Genomic DNA, 21,311 nt, shown 5'->3' on the forward strand with positions numbered 1-21,311 from the left:
TTGCGTCATTATCGTCAGAGTTTTGGCTCTCCTCTTCGCGATCGCCTAAAATTCACGCACATCCGCCAAAGGAATGTGCGAAGAATGACCTCAAGAAAGGGACAGGCGAATTTCTGGGACGCTCCATGGCACCGTTTAGGGCCACATTCAATCCCCACTAAAACCATACAACTGCAGCAATTTCGCGATACATTACGTCACATTGTATGTACAGAGGAGCGCGACTTCTCAATTTGCATAAATCAATCTCTTCTCGGGAATGTATCTCATTTGATATGTGCATTTTAGGACTCCTTGATCAATTCAAACACCAACGACAATTGCAAATTGTGTTGAAAATTTCCCAGCTCCTGCTGGCATGTGCGCACTCTCGGGAATTATTCATCAAATTCATGATACAACAAACTCCTCTCATATGGAGAGGAACCGGAGTACAGAGTGCCTCTTCAGCATCTCTCAAGACACCGAAAAGACTCCAAACATGAGATGCACGAGGCGCCACTCATGGCGAAGGTCTTGCAAGAATAAATTATACTAAAGAAAAAAAAAGAGTCAACAAAAAATGAAATACTAAGGAAAAAATGAATAAAACATCCTCTAATATGAAAATCACTTGAACTCCTGCCTTCTTGAACTCTCGAGACGCTCTTTATCGGTTTTTTCCATCTCTATTTGATCACAAAAATAGCATTTTACAACACTGTGTCAGGAAATTGATTAACAATTATGCTGCGTGTGTGCAAATTAATTCACAAAAGCGTGAATCACATTTTTTTCCTCCTCATCTCGTCTTAATTACATACAAACTCTTCCACGAGATTCACAAACAATCGCGAAGTGATTCAAGATTGTTTTCATCTCTGTAGTATTGCGCTTTTTTGCCAGCCAGATAGTGTCAATAGATAATCATTTGAATGAAAAGTTTACGCTGAAAGCTCTTTTGTGGCGTGCTTGGCGCCAATTAACATGTAATAATAGCGTTGATGACTCTTGGCGCCATCAAGATTTCCACTTTAGACTTGCAGAAGGAGTGCAACGCCAGCCAAAGTCCACTTGGCGGGCTTGTCCTTCGTCTTCAGATTGAATGTCCACACGTACGTGGGTCCTCGGGTCCGCGTCTTGTACACTGGGCACTCGTACATGTTCCTCAGGTCCTGCTTGTCCTGCGTGATGGCCTAGAGAGCGACAGAGCGAGGTGAGTAGGGAGACTGGAAGTGACTTGCTATGGTCATTGCCCAATTACCCGAATGTTAATCACCGGCAGGGGCGGATGCAGCTCCTTGAGGCGGGACTCCATGATGATGCCCTGCTGCACGTCCCAGCGCGCGCCCTCCATGAAGATCCCGTGCACGTAGGCACCTTCTCGCGGTGCGGCTCTACAGTTTTTACTTTATTGTTAAAGTTTAATTCATAGATATTTCACATGCACACATTCACGCACGACACATAAGCCGGAAAAGCAGCAAAAAAGTCAGAGACATCAATGGTATGCTCAAGTCCCGGCCAATTTCCGTGACCACCAAAAAAAAATCATGAAAGCCCGCCAAAAATACATATTCAAGTGTGGCCGGAAAGCGCGGGACATTGAGCAATGCCAGTCCTCCAATTTGGTACTCACGTGAAATCTTCCTTTTGCTTCTTCGTCACATCACATACCAGACACATTTTATCCAGTGGCAATTCATTCTTACGCGCCGTACTTTGCATAATAGCTGTGAGAAGACTCTGTGGATTGAAGAAGCCAGCTAGCCATACGCAGGCTGGCAACTATTGCGGCACCGCATTAGAACATATGATAACTTCTGGAAGTCACACAATGAGTTATCTCACCACGAAATCAGTTGACCACGTCTCCAGTTCACGGAGACGCAGCAGGAGATCCACGAACCACGACGTAAGGCCCAGGAGGGACGGGTACGCCCTCACGGCCCAAATCATGGGTACCTGGTCGAGGAACAGGGCGTTCTCCAGCTCCTCCATATCCGACGTGATGGTCAGCTCGCCCTGAAATTGAAAGGCAAGAATATATACCATCCATGTGCCAATTGCCCGCCCCTCGGCTAGCGCCATCTCCCGGAGCCCAGCTGAGCTCATGCGCAGCTGAAGAGGGCGATTCACTTCGTGACTCTCAACCGAGGGTTTGGCAGCTCTTGTAATCCGTGCTTCTCGGAGGTTGGATTGTGGATTGATTTGAGGTCGGGGGTCCTGTGCGTTGGTCGGGTCACGTTGACGGGACGTCCGCACTAAGCTGGCCATCAATATGGGCGCCACGGCGGAGGCCGAGGCGTTCAGGTTGGCTAAGGAGGGGCGCACCGGGCCAGAGGTGTGAAAACCAGCAGCCAAAAGTCCCCGTGGCCAGCAGTAGTGGGATCGCGTCCCGGAGTGAACTCCCAGCGCCAGCCCGACCGATACAATCATACCACCATCTTTTTACCACTTTTCTCTTCCCTGGACCAATTTTTTGGGGTGCCCAGGAGTGTTTCTGGTGAGTTTACCTCCTCAAAATCATGAGTTTTGTGTGTAAAAACGTGGCACCCATTGCGTATGAATACAATATTTTACGCCGTGATTCCCGCAAAAAGGCCATCAATTTGAAATTAACGCACCTTTAGCCCCAAATCCAATTCCTTGAGGCTTCTCTTGATCTCATTGGTCAAATAATTCATCCTTTCGCACTCCTGGAAGGCCACAATGACGTAGGGCGTCCTCTCCTCCACCTTCCCCATAATCTCCGTCATGTTGAACTCCTCCGGCAACTTCTCCATGATCTCATCCAGAATCTGCTTCACTTTGTCCTCACGTGTGACGGTGGTCCCACCAGAAGCGCCCGCATCACGTGGTTGCATCTCAAAGACCGTCCTGAAGAGATTCTCCGAGGTGGTGGTGAGGAAACCAATCTCGGCGTTTGGATGCAAACCGTACAAGTAGGGCGATTCTGGCGGCATTGTCTCATCAATGTAGTTGTGATAGCCCGAGTAGTCAGTGTTGGGCGGCGCAGGAAATCCAGGGGCGAGGAACAACTCTCCGTCCACCTGTAAGTTGAACTCTTCCTTTTCCCTTCTGTCTGGATTAAGAAAGATGTTTCAACCTACCAGATCGGGTTGCATGTACTCCTCCAGATACGTGATGCAGAGCCTCCTGTCCCAGTCGTCTGTGATGTGACCACCGTACATGATTTCGCCGAAGAGATACCTCAAATCCTCCCAGGGAACCTTCGAGTTGGCTTCCAAGTAGTTGTAAAGAACGCTCACACTAATGTTGAGATCACCTGCAAACACAATCCAATTAGCCCAGGAATCTCATGAGCGGCAAATCCCGCAATGCTTACCAACGTTGAATGGATAGATCTTATTCCATCCAGCTGGACCAAACTTTCTCCTCTGCGCCACCACGGCATGGAAGTAGCACAGCGCGAAGAGAATCACCTTGAATTCCGCCTCCTTGCCACACATCTCCAGCGTCTCCTGCGTGAAGTTGTCCAGCGCCTTGTGAAGATTCGCCATCATTCCTGTCGGTGGTTCGTTGGTAATCTTGATGGAAGACTCGAGGATGCCCTGAGGGATTATGTGGGCCGACGCAGTGGCTGCCGGCTCTGCACTCATAAATACACGATAATTCTCGTGTGATCCCTCCGAGTAGTGCTCTAGCTTCTTCTCCAGAGCCGGCAGCCACTTCTTCACCAGATGAATATTCTGCAGTACCACCCAATGGCCATGCTTGGCAGCCTCATCCATGGCCGCCTCGGCCACCACTTCCTGTCCCTGACCAAGAGAGACATTGTGGAAGTTCCCCTTGTCTGTAGTGTAGCCCAGCTGTCGCCCAAGAGTCTCCACGTCTTTCAGTGGATTCACTCCTGGCGATAGTATGAAGAAGATTGGCGTTGACGGGCTGGTCTCTTCATATGACTTGGCAAATTCCATCGTACGGTTCTCAACGTACTTCGGGCCCAGTTTCTCCTCAATAAAGTCCGCCACGGCGTATGTCATTCTGTCCGGCCGGAGAGCTCTCATCATGCAGAGCCTCTGCAGGGCTGTCTTGTTCTTCCACTCCTGTGGAAATTTCTCCTTCTCCGGACACTCAGACTCCACAAATTTCTTCCATCTCTTGGACGACGTCTCAATATCCCTATCCAAATTCCTGAACTCATCCTTCGACGCCAGACTACAAATTCCTCCCCATGAGGAGTTCGAGAGGAAATCCACAGGACTCGTCACGTGTGGCTTTATAGGGAAGCGCAAGAGAAAGTCCAACTCCATCGGGGAAATTTCCTCACTCATCAGAAGTATCTGGAAGGCCATCTGTGAGGCAAAGATGAGCTTGTCGCATTCAAAGAGTCCACGACTTGTGTACTGGAACACCGAATAGGAGATGCAGTCAATGAGATTCTTCACTCTCGCCACCACTTCCTCTGCAGGATCTGCTCTGGAGATGGCCTTCTGGAAGACCACACTGAATGCCTTCAGGGAGAATTGGTAGATGGGATTGATGGTGTTGAGATCATTGAGGATGAAGTAGAGTAAACTGGCTCGTGCTGCTGCTGGACGGTAATGCTCTCGAGCATTGTCAATCTCCTGGGAAGTTATTTTCGCCTCTGCTACCTTTCGCTCAATTTCTGCCGCCGTCTTCTTTGTCGTCTCCAGATTCTCCACAAGAGCCGTGTCGCCCAACAAATTCCCTCCAGCTGATGAGAGACGAGACAGAAGGTCATCCTCAAGCTTCTTCAGCATGATCTTGAAGTCATTCTGTTGTTTTGTCAGTTCTGCCTTCAACTCCTCCAAATCCGGTCGCTCTGCCTTCACCACTTCGGCCAGAAGTTGATCCTCAAGCCCATCCCTGGTCACTGTGAAGTTGATGAGTGTCGTCTGAGCCTGCATCTCAGGTTTGTAGTGAGGATTTGCGAGTTTCGTATGCAGTATCAATCGAAAGTTGGAATTGTACTCCACTTCTTTGTCTCCAATCTTAATTGCTTGACCTTTCTTTATCAAATTTCTCCCCAAGAGAGGATCCAACACTGGGTCCAAATTCTCCCCGATGTTCTCAATCAGCACTGTGTTGCCCTTCGCGAGGGCTCTCTCGATAATGTCCAGATATCCTTTCTGCCCTATCCTGATCACCTTCAAGCCCTCCCCATACTTTTGCTTGATCCACTTGACCCCCTGCAGTTGGGGGTCGATCATCAGGGGCCAGCGGTCAGAGTTGGACAGGATGGTGGCATTTTCAATGGACATCCGGTCACTGGGAAGACCTTCGTTGTGCCAAATAGCCACAGTTGTGTCGTCCGTGAGGAGTGTCAGCGAATCCAGGCCTTCAGTGATGGGAATCGGTGGTTCTAAGGCTCTCAAGTAGGGAAGCCACATCTTATTCATCAAATCCAGACGAAATTGCTTCGTGAAACATCCCACGTAGGAAATGAAGGCAGTTATCAGGAGAGTATCTCCGGGAAGAGTAGTTCCTTGAGCCATAAATTCCGCCACAGCTTCTGCCCATCGCACGTTCTCGCTGGCCAGGCCGCCCACCAAGCGATTTGCCAGCTGAATGGTCGCTTGCGTGGCATCCGCTTCCTGTTGACAACGTAATTTTTCAGCCGTTGCTTGCTCAAAGTCTGCCGTCAGCTTGGCCAATTGCTCCTCCAGTGAAGCAACTTTCTTCTTGATGATGGCTAACTTTTCTTGAGCAGCTGCAAGTTCGGCATTCGCCTGAGCTAAAGCCTTTCTCTTGGGCTCCACGTCGCAATAAACCTCGTAGAATTTAATGATATTGATCACCCACGCACAAAGTCCAGCCGCGGCGGCAGACTTCGATCGCACAAACTCTGGTTCAAACTCGGCATCTTTCAAATAAGGCTGAATGGACTTGATAATTTCCGGATGAATGTTCTCTTTGTCATAGTGAATGAGTGCATCCAGAAAGGCATCGACTTTCGCCATGACGAGCTTCGCTGACTTCCAGCTCCTGTCCTTAGGTATCTTTCCATTGGGAGCCAGGAGAACCATTACAGCCGCCGTGACGTTGGTCACAGCTCCTGGCGGTGATCCGAAGGACTTCAACTCAGTCAAATTGGCCTTGTTAAGGGTATTGAGCGCTTCCTGGGCGGCAATAAGAGCAGGTTCTGCTTTCAGCAAGTCCTCCTCGCAGTCCTTCTGTTTCTTGGTGACTTCCTCAGCAATTATGGCCACTTTCATCTCCTCCTCATCGGCTATTTGCTTTTCAATTTGAACTTTCTCCGTTTCCACACCAACAATCTCAATCAGTGCGTCGGCAGCATCATTCTTCTCCTTGAGCTCAACTTCCTGGACGGCAAGCTTAAGCTTGAGATCCGCCACTTGAGCCGCTGTGGTTCTCAACTTCTCAAGACCATTCTCTAGCCTCTCAATTTTGCTCTGCAACTCAGCGTGCTTCTGCTTCAGGAGCTTGGAGTACAGACTGATCTGTTCAAGATAGGACTTGGGAGTGGTGTAGTTGTAGCGTCTCTCATTCTGCAGATAGATTTTGGACGTGGTGTTGACGGATGTGTGGACGTAGGACATGAATCTGGCCACGGAGTCCATAAAAGTCTCCGGGAGGACACTCAGCTCCTGCAGGAATCGCATTGAGACAGAAACAAGAGCCTCCTGAGGCCATTCATGGAACCAATTGATGGATGTGCAGTTGATAAAGGATGGGAACTTCCGGGAACGCACACGTAGCGTCGATCCCACGGGGGAGAAGCAAAGAACCACCTTGAGTTGCCGCCGGACGCGATCAATGAAGAACTTCCAACAATTCTCGCGGGAGTCCACCATTCCAGCTCCCTTCACTTCATTCCGGACACCCGCGATGATGTTCTCCACCTCGTCATCGGGAAAGAGATCTGGGATCTCTCCAGAGGCCAACATATCGTTTATGAGTACCAGAAATTGCTCATTCGGCACTTGGGCGTCCGTCATGAGAAACATTATGCCCACATTTTTCATTCCTGACTTGAGATACAGCCCGGATAGTTCGTTTTTGAGATCCAGCACGCCGTAGCCCTTCTTCAGCTGTATCTGGGCCACCTCCAAACTTGATATGAAAGCCGCCAGGCGGGAGAGAGACTGCTTCCCACTGCCACCCACGCCAACAAGCAGAGCACTCCCTCTTGGCGACTCCAGTATGCGATTGATCCGGCACACGTGCATCATGGCGTCTTCAAAGAGAACCAGATTCATCGCGGCCACCAGATCGTTGTAGGATACCATAGCCTCCTGAAGGAGCTTGGTCAGATATCCCCAATCGGGGATTTGCATGTACTTAGGCTCTCCTATGCCACCAGCAAAGTGACAGAAGATATTCGGTTTGTCGAACACAATGCTCTCATCGAGTTCCTCAAAAGACTTCTTCACGATGTCCGTTTGCATCTTCGTGAAGCTATCGATATCCTTGTCATCCGTGAGCTTGTCACCATACACTCTCTGTGTCTCGTGGAGCCACAAACGGATCATGTCCGTGGCACTGCCCAAGCAATCATTGGTGCTGAATAGCAGACCCTGGAACATGTTGCTGAGATCTCTGAGGTTGAAGACGTAGTGGAATTTGATGGCCGTGGGCAGGAACACCTGCGATACCTTAGCGTGAAGGGCCAAGGAAGCCGATACGATGTTAGGCGCAATCTTTGTCACACAAATGTTGAACTTCTGCTCAGCATTAGCAAAGTGTTGGTTCAGGATGGACAGGTAGATCGTAGTTAGAGAATCATTGCTGGGAAAACTAACGGCAAAGACACAAAAATGCCTCTGGAGCCGTGGATTTATGGTAAAACTTCCTGACGTAGGATTCATGCAAGACACGTACTGGCAATTGTGGATGTCCTTGATGGTCAATTTACTCCTGTCGTACCAATGCCCATAGTCAAGATGCTGCCTGATGAGAGTGTGAGGCTGAACTGTTCCATAGCAGTCCACTTCAGGCATATTCATGTCGTCCACGAAGTAAATGAGAGTCTTATTTCCTGGCGGACCATAGTTTCGGCCAGCTTTCTTCTCCAGTGGCTTTTCCAGGATCTTCTGTAGCATCTCTGATGAAGTGTAGAAGTTGAATGGCACATTGGTCACAGCATAGTTCTCAGACAGGCCAGATAGCTTTTCATTGACCAGGACAGTCTTGCCACAACCCGCAGCTCCCACCAGCATCACCGGATGCTTCTTCGCCATCAGCAAGTCCAGAAAGAATCTAATTCTGATTGATTCCGCCGTGTGAACCAACACCGCTTGAAGTGGAAGATCAGGATCCAACTCGAATTTGGGCACTTTCTCCGTCCAAACGGTGAATTGCTTCGTCTCCGTGTCGATGTAGTAGTCAAACACTGTGCCTCCCGTTGGAAACTTGACGGATTTGAACTCATTCACCCACCATTTGCTGAATTCAATCCTGTAATCAATCGCCTGATCTTGGAACATTGAAGATCCAAAGGCCCAAACGCAGGCAAAGACAAAATAGAGATCGTGCCACTCTTTCGGACAGTCTGCCGGAGTGTTTTGTGGCGTTAGTAGGCAATCCAGAAGATGACACAGCATCTGAACATGTGCCATCTCAGCAATTGGAGTGATTTTCTTGAATCTGCATCGAATATTGTCCAGACATGGCGGAATGTATTTGTCGAAGAGAATCACGAGATTAGACTTCTCAGCCGGCACTTTTCGAGTCTCTATCCAGCTGGTCACGTAGGGATTCCATCCCAAATCTTGAGGATTGATGTAGAGAATTCCAGCGCGGGAGACAGTGGCCGGTGTGGCTGTTCTGAGATTGGAGATCTCGAACAGGAGACGCATTGTGGGCGTCAGAGCGATTCTCTCATTTGAGGCCAGGGTCAAAACTTTGTTGTCGTCCATCACAGTGTTCAAACTCTCAATCCACATGGGATCAATGTCCCCATCCAGAACTATCCACTTGGGATTGTCTCCACTCAAGTTCGCCTGCTCCCTCATGATCACAGAAAATAGTCCGTCTTTCCACTCTCTCGTTGCTGGATTGATGATCCCAAAGAGTTCGTCATTAGTGACAGCCTTCGGATTCAGGTCATTGAAGAGGGGCTTTCTCTTGACATTCTGATACGTCCTGAACAGTGTTTTCCACACCTGTGTCTTTCCTGTTCCGGCATTTCCTACGATAAATACCGAATGTCTCACTTCTAGCAGCTCTTCCAGCTGCACCACTTTCAGGATAAAGTTATCCTCTGGCTGTAGTAGCAAATCTAAAGCCGCCTGCTTGACGGTCTTCTCAAAGTCTTGATCCCTCTTCCGGGGCACGTCCAGTGCTGGGAAGAGGTCTCCAATCAACCCCATAAAAACTGGCATATCATCAGTGACGACTTTCGGAATGTTGAAATCCCTGAGGGCTCTCATGAGCACCTCTTCTTCGGGCCTCCCGGGATCACCTCGCTTCAGCGAACCAGCCACAACGAGTACGGACTTTATGGCACGCAATCCCCAATCGTAGTGATCCTGCTTCGACAGCAACTCCTTGCAGAGCGTATAGAGAGTTATGAACTTTCTGGCCAACACTCTGGCCTCCTGAAATCCCTCGGCGACCAACATGATTTCGCAGATGAGTTCAAAATCCGGCACAACCATGGCGCAAGGACGAAAGAGGGCCTGAAAGAGTAAAACATTCATAAATACAAATTGTGATTTTTAAACAAAATTTCCATTGGAGGGCGACTAATGTTTTCAGTGCAATGAAAAGGCAATAAAAGAAAAGAACGAGAGGGAATATGAGTATTTTGCTAATGACTGTAATGGTTAAACGCTGCTCTGTCCCTTTTCTGTCTGGCTTAATGACTTTCTGTACGCTCGCATTTAAAACTGTATGAGAGAATAGGACAAAACATGGCTTTTTAATCCTCATCAGCCTCGTGAGAGACACACTTCTCCTCCTGAGAGCCTCCTTCTCTCTCTCACGCGCGGTCAGAAAGTGGTGAGATTTCAGTCTGGGCACATGGGAGAAATGAGACTGTTGACTTGTGCCAGGAGAGATGGCACTTTTGGGGCCATTGGCAGTGTTCATGATCGTGAGTGCATTTCAACTGATCAGATGTCAACCGAATTCACCTTGTCCCAGAATCTTTCACTACATCTACAATGGCGAGGAGTGGCAGGGCGCTATCGAAGTCACTAGTCCACCAATGGGGGTCACAGTGAATCTCGCTGTGGTCCTCTTAGTGCCGCAGAAGATCGCCACTGAGAATCTGGGCAGTCTGGGGCTGTGGAAGAATAGGGAGGACACCCTCCGGCGCATCGCTCATCATCAGGCAGTGCGGTATCGCGTGAAATTCCCACCGCACACACCAATTCCGAGAGTGTCGTCTATCATCTACAATGGTCACCGAATCTGCACTAATAGTGAGTGAAAATGCATCAAATGATCAACTTTTCTCTACTGACACACTCTCAATTTGCAGAACCCAATTACATTGAAGGTCTTCTCATGACGCAAATCCGTTTGGAGCACACACTTTACACTAAACTGGCCAAGGAGAGATTTTCAGCTGGAGAAAATCACGACAAGATCACAAAAGCTGACCCACAAGTCATCTTGCAGAATCGCTTTGACGACACTGACAATGAGTGCGGGAAGATTCACGACAAGTTCACGGTGACAAATCTCATGATGTTTGGCAATGAAATGCAGAGAGGCTCCTGGCCATGGTTGGTGGCACTGCACGCCTATAAAACCACAAACTTGTCCTTCATATGTGGAGGAACACTGATATCGGAAAGGATTATCCTGAGTGCTGCTCATTGCTTGCACAACAGGGATGATTATCTCTATGCTGCGTCAGATGTTATAGCCTTTCTGGGAAAGCACAATCTTCGGAAGCTGACTGAGAAAGGTGACTTACTTTCTGCACTCAATGTAGTGAAGTGGAAATGGAAATGTAAGACAACAATTATAATTTTTCAGACGTTGTCATCTCTGAGATATCTTCAATTCACATTCATCCGGATTTCTTGAGAAACAACGGCGGAGCTTTCGACGCTGACATTGCTGTTCTCGTCATGCGGGATCCTGTAGAATACCAGAAGTTCATCCAGCCAGCTTGTCTCTCGCGCTCTTCAATCCTCCCTGCAGGACGCTTAGGAGTGATTGTGGGCTGGGGACGAGATGAACACAATAATATCTTGACATTTGAGCCTCGACGTCTGGAGATACCCATCGTTTCTGAGACAGAATGTCTCGCTGCCGGGAAAATCTTCAGCATCATCACAACACCCAGAACTTTCTGCGGTGGCTGGCGAGATGGGAAACGTGGGCCCTGCCATGGAGACTCCGGAAGCGGTCTCTTGATATACGAGGATCACAGATGGCAACTTCTGGGGATCATCTCGGTGGCAGTGAAACATCCCATCTCTGGACTCTGTGATCTTAGCCAATATGTTGTTTTTACGGATGTATCGAAATTTGTGCAGTGGATTGAACAATTCTGAGGAGCATTTTAGTGACCAATTTCAACCTAATTGTCTAGATGTTTGAAGAGTGTTTGTGCAGCAAAACTCATTTGCTGGTCTCCTCAGGTAGTGTGGCCAAAATTCGACGATCGCAATCACACGACAGACTGGAGCCGTTACCTCATTTGGACTCTGAATCTCCATCCGTCAGCACTGGAAGTGATTGTTCATTAAAAGTGACTTATTCTGAGCTGCGTAACACCAAATATTTAGTGAGATAAATAAATAGCAATGAGCTCACTGGAAATTCTCTTGATTGTGGCCAGTGTTGTGGTCAATCTCACATCTGTGTTGTGTGATATGAGCTGTCTGACTCCAACTGGACATCGTGGACAGTGTATTGAGTGGGCAAAGTGTTCAAATATTTACAGTATTATGGCCGATTTGCCCCTCAACGCTCCAAATCGTGCATATTTCGCATCATCTCTGTGTGCGATTCACAGTGACAAGATCTTTGTGTGCTGTCCGGGGAATGCAGAAGAGAGGAAAGCTGAGACAACTTGCCTCACTCCTGACCAGAAGATGGGAAAGTGTGTTTACCTGAGTCAGTGCTCTTCCATCTACGACACTCTGCGCTACAAAAGACCCTTGACAAATGAGGATCGCTCGTTCATGAGCAGAAGTCAGTGTGGTTATGAGGATGGACAGTATCTGGTGTGCTGCGCGGGAAAGGATTCTCTGTTGCCTCAGCGGGGACTCGAATGTGGGACCATGACCATGGGGAATTACGTTTACGGCGGAGAAAGAACCCTCATTGACGAATTTCCGTGGACTGTTCTGCTGGAATACCAAAAGCCAATGAATCGCACGGACTTTCACTGCGGAGGAATCCTTATCAGCAGCCGCTATGTTTTAACAGCAGCTCATTGTGTTCATGGAGTTTATCTTCCAAAATCCTGGAAGCTCATCCGCTGCCGCCTTGGCGAGTGGAATCTCTCCACAGATCCTGACTGCGAGGAAAACGATTGTGCTCCTCAACCTCAAGACATTCCCGTCGAGAGTGTTATGCCTCATCCTGATTACAAATCTAGATCGAGAAATCAATTGCATGATATCGCCCTGATCCGTTTACTCTATCCAGCCACTCTGGGAGCCTTTGTTCAGCCTATCTGCCTCCACAAGGAATGGGAACCGAATCCTGGGGCGAAATTCTACGTGGCTGGATGGGGAAGAACCGAGAGTGCAGCATTTAGCAACATTAAACTGAAAGTTCAGCTGTCTTATGTCTCTCCTCTGGTTTGCGGCATTGTTTACAAGAGAGAGGAAGTCAGCATCACTGATCGTCATATCTGCGCTGGTGGCCAGAGAGACAAGGACAGCTGCAAAGGTGACTCGGGAAGTGCTCTCTTCGCCATGGCAAACTCAACGGAACACAGACCTTATTGGTTCTGCGCGGGCATCGTCTCTTTTGGCCCATCCATCTGTGGCCTCGACGGATGGCCAGGAGTCTATACTAAAGTCCCGTCCTACTACAACTGGATCCAGGAAAATGTCCACCCATGAGAATGTCTAATAAACAAACTACAATGCTAATCTCACCTTTAAATTCTCCGGCAATTCCGTTCGTCCTGCATATCCGGGATTCATGGTGATGAAAATTCCCACTGTTGGCACGCAAGCTATCATTTCGCCCATAAAGTTGAACAGGGACTTCTTGTCCCTGATGGCATCCTGAACGGACTTCACTTGCACGGCCACCACAGATAATACTTCCACTGAAATACGATTGAACTCATCGAAGCATCCCCAAGCTCCGGTCTGAGCCAGTCCTTTGTAGATATTCCCACAGGATTTGTAGTCCATTTGTTCTGAGCAATTGAACACGTAAACCATGATGCCAAGAGCTCTCCCCAGATCCTTGGTTGTCTCCGTTTTTCCCGTACCAGCAGGTCCTGCGGGTCCTCCACCCATAACGAGATGAAGAGATTGTGTCAGAGTTATGTAGCAGCGATCGGTTAAAGGAGTGATCACTAGTCGAGGAGTGTTGCCCAAATATTCATGACTATAGCGAAATTGAGCATCGCAGATATTGGCAAAACAATCGTACTCCTTATCATCCCACCTAAAAACCAAGAATTCACGTAAGTTTCAAGGTAATTAGTCAATTCTTTTATCACTATTCAACTAACCTGTGCCTTAGTTGTGATTGCCACTGAAATGCCGATGCACTTTCCACTTTGGACTGTATTAATTTGCTGACCACGTCTCGGGAATGAACGTCAATTGTGCAGATGGTCATGATTTTCTGTCTGTCTCCCTTGCTGAGCTCTCCCAAGAGTAGGGAAATGAGGACACTCAGCTGAGAGACTTGTTTCTTGTGGTAATCCTTGATGGCATTGTCATATCCCTCTTCCAGACGTCCAAACGCGATATTCACCTCTGTTGTCCACCAAATCTGTGTTCCGCACAGAGACACTTGAGCTGGATAGTCAAACAGCCAGTGTTCTCTCTGCTTCTCCTCATAAGCCACCACAGCATCGGCGATGTAGTGACAGAGGGATTTTCTCATGCATTCCTGGATGCGATTGAGCCACACCTCAACAGCTCCCGCACAATCTGCCTCCTCGTTAAACTCCACATATTCGCTGTCTTTGGCCACCATTCCAAGGGCTTTCCTGTGAGATCCTCCATTGGGATCTTTTATGAAATTCAACTTGGCGATTGAGTCGAAAAGCTTTGTCAAATGCTTCACCACCAAATCAGGCTCTGTCCCATTGCTGAGGATGTCCAGAAGATCCGCCGAGGACACAAAGTAGAATCTCGGGAAAGCCAGTCGCTTTGTCTCCAAATACTCAGCCAGAGCCTTCTCACACAGTGTCAATTCCTGCTGCAACGCCTCCAGACGCTGACACAATCCATCGCGATTTGTTGAGTTGATAACATTGGATGTCACAGACATTTCCTTCATCAGAATCTTGAATTCCGCATCGATTCTGTCAAATCGATCAGAGTCCACTGGCAGCTGCTTTCTGATATCCTCAGAACTCATGAAGATGCTCTCCAAGTGAGTCCAGGTGCGCTGCACTTCGAACCACACTGTGATCACCTGATCGGCGATCATCAACTTCTTCTGCCACGTGGACACCTCTTCCAGGAAGTGGGCTATAAATTTGGACGTGATGAGATTCTGCAAAACAACTTGGTTATCCTCCAGAGTCTCAATCAGCTCCTCAGAAGCCTTCAAGAGATTGCATCCCGTTCTGCCGTGTGTTTCATGATCAAATTCCATTGCTGACCACGTTGTATTGAGATCCCTGAGGATCTTCTCCATGGACATCTCCTTCACAGCCTTGTCCACGATGGTCTTCACCTCATCCTCGCATTGGTGAAGATTTAGCGCCAGGAGATCTGAGAGCGTGGTGTCATGATCCATGATGAATTGAACCTATGAATTATTAGAATTAGAATCTCTTGATATCACCAAAGAGAGTTCTTGTCTACAATCTAAAGTATACTACATATCAAGATAAAAGTTCTAAGTGATTGTAAACTCTTTGTGCATAACTTTAACACAACAAGTAGGGGTAAACACTAAAAAGTATTGTTTTGTACAATAAAAAATATCTTCAATCAATATTATATGATCAATCTAAGTAAAAATTCTAAGTCATTGTATTTACACGGAGCTATACTCACGGTAATCTCTTTGGGCAGACTCGCCAAATGCTGAAATGTGATCAAAAACATTAAAAGTGACTGTACAAATATTAGCGAACAGTCTTCTCGAGACCCTCTCATGCCACCCATAATCAGTTTTTTTGTCTCCTTTCATGTTCGCTAATTGTGTCGGCATATTTACAAAGCAATTAAATCTAACTATGCCATTAAATGTATAATACATCGTCATTGCGTGAAAATAATAATTGAAGAAAAAGGTAGAAAATGCAAAAATGGAAAACCTTTGTGGAAACCATCAACTGATTCCAGTGTCTCTCGCGAATGGCGGGATTCTGCAGCTCACCCACAGCGCGCAGAGATGTCAGCATGTTCTTCACGGTGGCCTCCAAAGTCACATAAGTATCCCACGATCGCATCTCCTTGTCCAGAAGACGAATATCCTTGGCGAACTTCTTGCACTCAATATCCATGTTCTCTACGTCAACTTTCCGCCAAGGAGTTGTCTTCCAATCTTCAATACTTGTGCGCACAATAAAGACGTAGTCCCAAAGTTGCTGTTGGTAAGAAATCAATCAACTCGAAGACCATTTTCTTAATGTATTGCATCCAACTCACTTTCAGCATTCTCAACTCTCTTCTGCACTGCCTCAGCGGCTTGAATTCAGGGACATTCACTTCAAAGAGACTTCCAGATCCTTGGATATCTTTCATCTCATTCTCCAGCCTCAGAATATCTCCATTGATTCTGTCCGCCAATCTATAAGGGTCTTCGCATTCGTACCTGAAGAAGTCATAATTGCGGAAAACATCCCTAAAGAAGGTGACATGCTGGTCAAAGGTCTGTATCCTATTGCGAATTCCAACGACTTCTGCCGCCTGAAGTGGAGCAACTTGTTGCTTCACCGTGATGGCGATCTTCTTGGTATTTGCCCACTGTTCAGGCAATTCCTGGAGAAGGACATTCACTTCCTCAGGGATGTCCATGTCATAATATTTCAGCAATTCAATTGTCTCCTGCATTGGCTCGAACATCTCATCCGTTGTAGCACCTCTTTCCTTCACGTGCAGCAAATAAGCCATGATGTTGACCAATCCTTCGTAATCACCCTCCTTCACTGGCTGCAAGAGGCCTTCGTCAGCTTTCCGGATAAAGTTTCCCAGGTCAGAGAGATTGGTAGTCACTCTGTTGACCAGATGCTCCTTGAACATGTTGCCCCACTTTCTCACAGTGTTGATTAGGGCCTGCCTGAAGGGACGAACGTCGACCTGGAACCAGGAGTTGAAGACCTGGAAGGGTTCGATGTCCTCGATCTCCTGCGACAGAGACTCATAATTGTCAATCTGCTCTCTAAAAGCCTCAATTGTGGGTTGTGATGGCTGAGGAGCTGCTGGATCTTTCACCACAATCAGATCAATCTCGTCAATATCCAGAATCCTTCCATACTCCAGAAATAACTCCATGCACTGCACTCTATCATCTAACCACAAATATGAGTATCTTTCGAAACCGCGGCAAAACTCCGCAGCTTCCTGAACAACCTTCTCAACTCCATCCAAAATCTCCTCCTTCATCTCTATTATGTCCGGATGTTCTGTGATGATTCTCTCGTAGGAATCCGTGCTGTCTGGCTTTATTCGCGACATAAGCGAAGACATCTTTGCGATGTCCACTATCAGTCCAGCCAGGAGGTGATTGAATCCCTTGGGATCATTGGGATCCAGCGAGGGAACAAAGATCAGATCGGGATCCAGCAGCTCCAGACGTGACTCAAATAGCGGGGCAAAATTATTGCTCGGATCCATGTGGTCGGACAAATAACTCATGCTGACGCCAACGGCCAACAAGAGGTTCTCATAAACAATATTGTCAATGAATGCGACGTAATCTTGCCAAATTGGCGCACTTTGCTTCTCCTGCATACCAAACAGCTCCACATTTTCCGCCAACAGTCTGGAAGGGGAAGTCACGTATACAGTTGTAAATAGCTGAAGAAACGCTATTACTTACTCTTGAATTTTTGTCGAGGCCGCCTCAATGTCTGCATAACGCTTTGCAATCCTGTCCGATCTCTCATCCAGACACAGCACTGTGTCCTTCTTCCCATCCTTCCGCTCAAAGAGTGGTAGTCTTGACCACGCGCCCAAGATTTGTCGCATTTCTGCCAGGTTCTTCTGAATGTTTTGCATGCGTTGCTGAAGACACTCCACAGGTGTCCTCAGCTTTGTCAAGTAATCCATTATGTCTGATCGGAAGAGAAGAATAAATCAAATAATCTGTTGCATCGATATTCAAATCGTCTTGAAATCGTTTGCATACTTTCTGAATTCCAAGTCAACTCGGAAATTCCGACCTCAAGGAGTGTGTCAATCATCTGGATTTCCTCTTCAATCAACTCCAATTCGACTGTTGTGGAATTTTCGAGGATCTGGGCAAATTAAAGGGGGATTTTAGGGTGTGCACTAAAGGAAAGTTAATTTAAATCTACCTCATTATACCAGTCAATTGTTCTCTCGAGAGACAAAGTGTATCCTCTGTACGTTTCACTTTTCTCAGAGAACTGAATTCCCACTTCTGGGATGCCCTCCTTGCCCATCAGCTTCAGATAGTGCACTTCCTTCAGTATGGCAAAGAGTTGCGGGCTAAAATTCAATGATAACAATTTCGTGAATTCATGCCTGATCATCAGAGACTTCTGCAGATTCAGTTCAATCTGCTCAGGCACTTTTTCGCGCCATTCATTAAACACTCTGTCCTCAAACACAGACAGCAGCTCCATCAATTTCTCATAGCGCCTAACAAGTTCAAGAGCTTCGGGTGTCTTAGTCACGCTGCAAATGCAAGAGGAGTGTTAGTCAGTGTATCGCCATTGAAGAAAACTAGCGAGAGTCTTACGGGTGTTGAAGTGACTGGAAGCTTTTAACTGGCGGCGTCAGACGACCAGACAGTTGCATAACCCAGCGCAAGCAGCCGGTCACCGGTGGGCAGCTTTGGTCAATAAACAGGTGACCTTCCCTCTCCAGGTAGCTCATTTGCATCTGATAGATATCTTCGCACATGCTAATCTCCTCGTCCAGCATCTTCAGTATCTCCGAGTACTTGTTGGTGAATTCTTCCTTGATCTTCGGCCTGTCCAGCACACTGCCCACAATGCTGATCAGCTGCAAATATTGTACAAACTTATGCAACAACTGTTCACCATACTTTTTCTGCGCGCACAAAATCAACAGCACACTACGAAAGCCACAAGAGAGCGAGACATTAAACTGCAAATGAACCTCTTTACCTTGAATACGCTCTCCAAATTGTGACAATCATCAAATGCTTGACACAGAATTGCAGCCAATTTGAGATCAAGTTCGAGGATTCTCTCTTGGAACTTGACAAAGTCCTCCTTAAATGACGGATCATCTGGATCCAGAACATCATAGGTCTTTGCTGAGAATTGTGAGAAGCAGTGATTGAACTCCACTGACACAGCAGTGATTCTTGCACTCAAATTGCGCCCCTTCAGCCCGCCTATTTCCACCTTCTCCAGCTTCAGGAACTCAATCACAGTGTAGAAGAACCTGCGTATATACATTGCACCCCATTGTCAATTAAGGCATATTTTCTCTCGCAATTTACATACAATTGCTACCAGATCATTATGTAAATAGACACACACTCACCATTGAATTGTGTTGAGACGATCGAGAAATGCATTGAAGCGATCAAATACAGCGTTGGGATGGAAAGTCCAGTGAATCGGAGGACGATCTGTAAAGTAAGATGCGAGATTCTCCTTGCACTCATCGAAAATCTGCCTAAAGTGCTTCAGAAGTTGAATGGAGAAGGAGATTCTCTGCATTGCTTCGTCGATGTCGGTGTGAAAAATACTCGAAGGATCGAGATATCGCTTAGCCTGATGAATAAGCAAGTTGGATATCTGCTTCAGCAGCACAATCAACTTTGATGAGTGGCAATAGTAGCGTGAATTGGCCCATAGAAGGCAAACAACGTGCATCATTGGCTTAATGAGGATCTTCGACTCAGAGAAATCCGACTCCTCAATCGATGTGAAGTGCTTCTGTAGAGGATTAATGTAGAGCGTGATGTCTTTAGATTCAGCGAGAGCTGCAAAGGCAAATAGAACTGATTTGTTCACTTCATCACGAGACAATTATTTTGCAATTCCCCATCAATTAGACTCTATTTCTGTGAGCATTCTAATCATAGAATATCAGCGTGCAAACTTTCCGCCCAAACTTTGCGTGCCAGCACGGAAGTTTGGAATCGCATAGTTTCCAAAAAGTCATTCACATCAAAAACTTGCACGGAAATTCTTTTGAACAGTATGTAGAATTTTTGTTGAGCGCAACAAGTCGCTCTGATTGATCAATATTGTACCTATTTTGGAGAGCTCTTTGCCACGAACATGAAAAATGACTGTGACAAAAGAAATGTGAAGGTTGTTTGTGATATTCGCAACGTTTTTTTTACCATCGTCAAGACGATTTTGGATAAAACAAAGGACAGCTCGCGAATTCTCGAACCGACCAAAGAAACATTGATGAGGAATTCAGTACAAAATATTGATTTCCTTACCTGTTACGACATTCTTAAAGAGATTCTTGAAGCAGGGGAAGTATGCACTGTCGGTATGTTCGAGAATCAATGCCATACACCGCACCCGCTCATTCTTGAGCTGATCATAAATGTAGTTGAGATTCTTCAAGCGACTATTCCAGAAATTCAACTCCACACTGGGCGACGGATTGGCCCCACCGTTGAAGGCATTGTTGGGATTCTCAATCATCACATCATTAATCTGGGTGGCCCACTTTATCACCACTCCCTCGATGGCACTCTTGAGATATAGATCCACTGCACACTCCTTGTCCGCATTTATGTCCTGGGCTGCCTTTATCACTTTCTCCACTCCCACTGGCATTGGGAGAACAGTTTGGCCACTCACTTGGCCCTTCACCTGATAAACCGTGCTCTTGAGACTGTGAACGTGCTTCTGCACATCTTGAGCCACCATCTCTGGCCAACCTTTGTGGTTTTGCGGATTCGAGAGCAACGGAACGAATATTTCATCTACCAGCGTTGACAACTGATCAATAGTTCTCGTTGCCAAATCACCAACAATCAGCATATCCTGGCAATTCTCCCGAGGCACCTCCTGTGGGTACTTCTTGATGAAGTACACCCCTGCAATGGAGGAGAGCAAGTGCATAAGAGTGCTCTAGTCAGCGCGAGTCACTCACCTTTCGTCTTGAGCTGCGTCAGGGGAAACGTCGTGCAGGGAATTAATTGTGCCGATGGCGTGAGAAGAATCACTAAGTGCACAGGAGTTGGCCTGTCTAGAAACTCCTTTATAATTGCTTTGTGCTCCTCCACTGTCACCACTCTCAGCCATTTTTCTGGCTTCAGCTTCAGCGTCTTCTGCACATAAGATCCCATGAATTCAAAGCGCAGGTCAGGACCACCATTTTCATTTCCAGCCTCCATATTGGAAAGTGGAAAAGTTTTCACTCACAAATTGCGACTAAATTTTAAATTCGACTAAAACTGTTTTAGATATATTTAAAATGTGATGGTTTTTCAATAGATTAATGCTATTTGCATGAGATTTAGCAGTAGTGATTAATATCACTGTGTTATGTAACACTTTTCACTTGAAAATGCAAGAGATGCAAGAGTAAAAGTATAATTTCCTGGATATTCAACGATATTTTTGATCATTTTCCAAACTGTATCACTCCATTGGATGTCTTTTACGCATTTCCTGGGATTTATACACCTTTTTCCTCAGGGAAAACCTTCTTCTGCTGTTACATAACTACTATTACGTAACACTTTATCGGAATTTTGTGGTTTTTCAGGTCAAAATTCCACTTTTATTCCACACAATCACTGGTATCCTCATTAAAACGCACACTTTGCGCAATTTTCAACTCAATTTTCTTCCTTAATTAGACCCATGACTTTATGCAGAGCATTTCAGCATGGACTTTCCACTGCGAAAATTCTTCTGCGACTAAAAGTAGTTTTTCAGAGACAATACCAGAGTTGTCTGCCGTTTATTCGAAACAATTTATTTGCCAGGGAGACTAGCGCTGGGGGTGGAAGAATGACGTTGGAACGGATATCGTGATATTCAAATGTTTCCACCACTCGTTATGACTGTGGAAAAAATACCATCACATAAAACTTCACCCCAACAACACAACTTTTGTAGCAAGTTT

At 46.7% G+C, this 21,311-nt stretch overlaps 3 protein-coding genes across 4 annotated transcripts; 2 read left to right on the forward strand and 1 right to left on the reverse strand.

Moving 5' to 3' along the window:
- Window positions 1-235: 235 nt before the first annotated feature.
- LOC132257657 (dynein beta chain, ciliary) lies at window positions 236-20,574 on the reverse strand. 2 transcript variants are annotated; one of them, XM_059754652.1, is made up of 20 exons: window positions 20,331-20,574; window positions 19,666-20,274; window positions 18,750-19,194; window positions 18,365-18,647; window positions 17,974-18,239; window positions 17,567-17,909; window positions 17,398-17,506; window positions 17,089-17,323; window positions 15,696-17,031; window positions 15,362-15,634; window positions 15,099-15,128; window positions 13,592-14,847; window positions 13,002-13,524; window positions 3,329-9,608; window positions 3,093-3,268; window positions 2,607-3,032; window positions 1,831-2,004; window positions 1,619-1,767; window positions 1,244-1,376; window positions 236-1,175 (listed from the first exon to the last, which is right to left on the reverse strand). In XM_059754652.1, the coding sequence occupies exons 1-20, from the start codon at window positions 20,572-20,574 to the stop codon at window positions 1,014-1,016; spliced, it is 13,452 nt and encodes a 4,483-aa protein (XP_059610635.1). In that variant the 3' UTR covers window positions 236-1,013. The 2 variants fall into 2 exon arrangements, with proteins under 2 accessions (XP_059610635.1, XP_059610636.1); XM_059754653.1 differs by lacking the exon at window positions 15,099-15,128.
- On the forward strand, window positions 9,950-11,447 carry LOC132257660 (serine protease gd-like). The gene is made up of 3 exons (XM_059754656.1): window positions 9,950-10,355; window positions 10,415-10,846; window positions 10,918-11,447. The coding sequence occupies exons 1-3, from the start codon at window positions 9,989-9,991 to the stop codon at window positions 11,439-11,441; spliced, it is 1,323 nt and encodes a 440-aa protein (XP_059610639.1). The 5' UTR covers window positions 9,950-9,988; the 3' UTR covers window positions 11,442-11,447.
- LOC132257662 (serine protease easter-like) lies at window positions 11,694-12,986 on the forward strand. Its single transcript, XM_059754659.1, has one exon. The coding sequence runs from the start codon at window positions 11,694-11,696 to the stop codon at window positions 12,963-12,965; it is 1,272 nt and encodes a 423-aa protein (XP_059610642.1). The 3' UTR covers window positions 12,966-12,986.
- Window positions 20,575-21,311: the final 737 nt, after the last annotated feature.

This window comes from Phlebotomus argentipes, unplaced genomic scaffold (genome assembly GCF_947086385.1).
Source record: "Phlebotomus argentipes unplaced genomic scaffold, Phlebotomus argentipes genome assembly scaffold_4, whole genome shotgun sequence".
NCBI classification, from domain to species: domain Eukaryota; kingdom Metazoa; phylum Arthropoda; class Insecta; order Diptera; family Psychodidae; genus Phlebotomus; species Phlebotomus argentipes.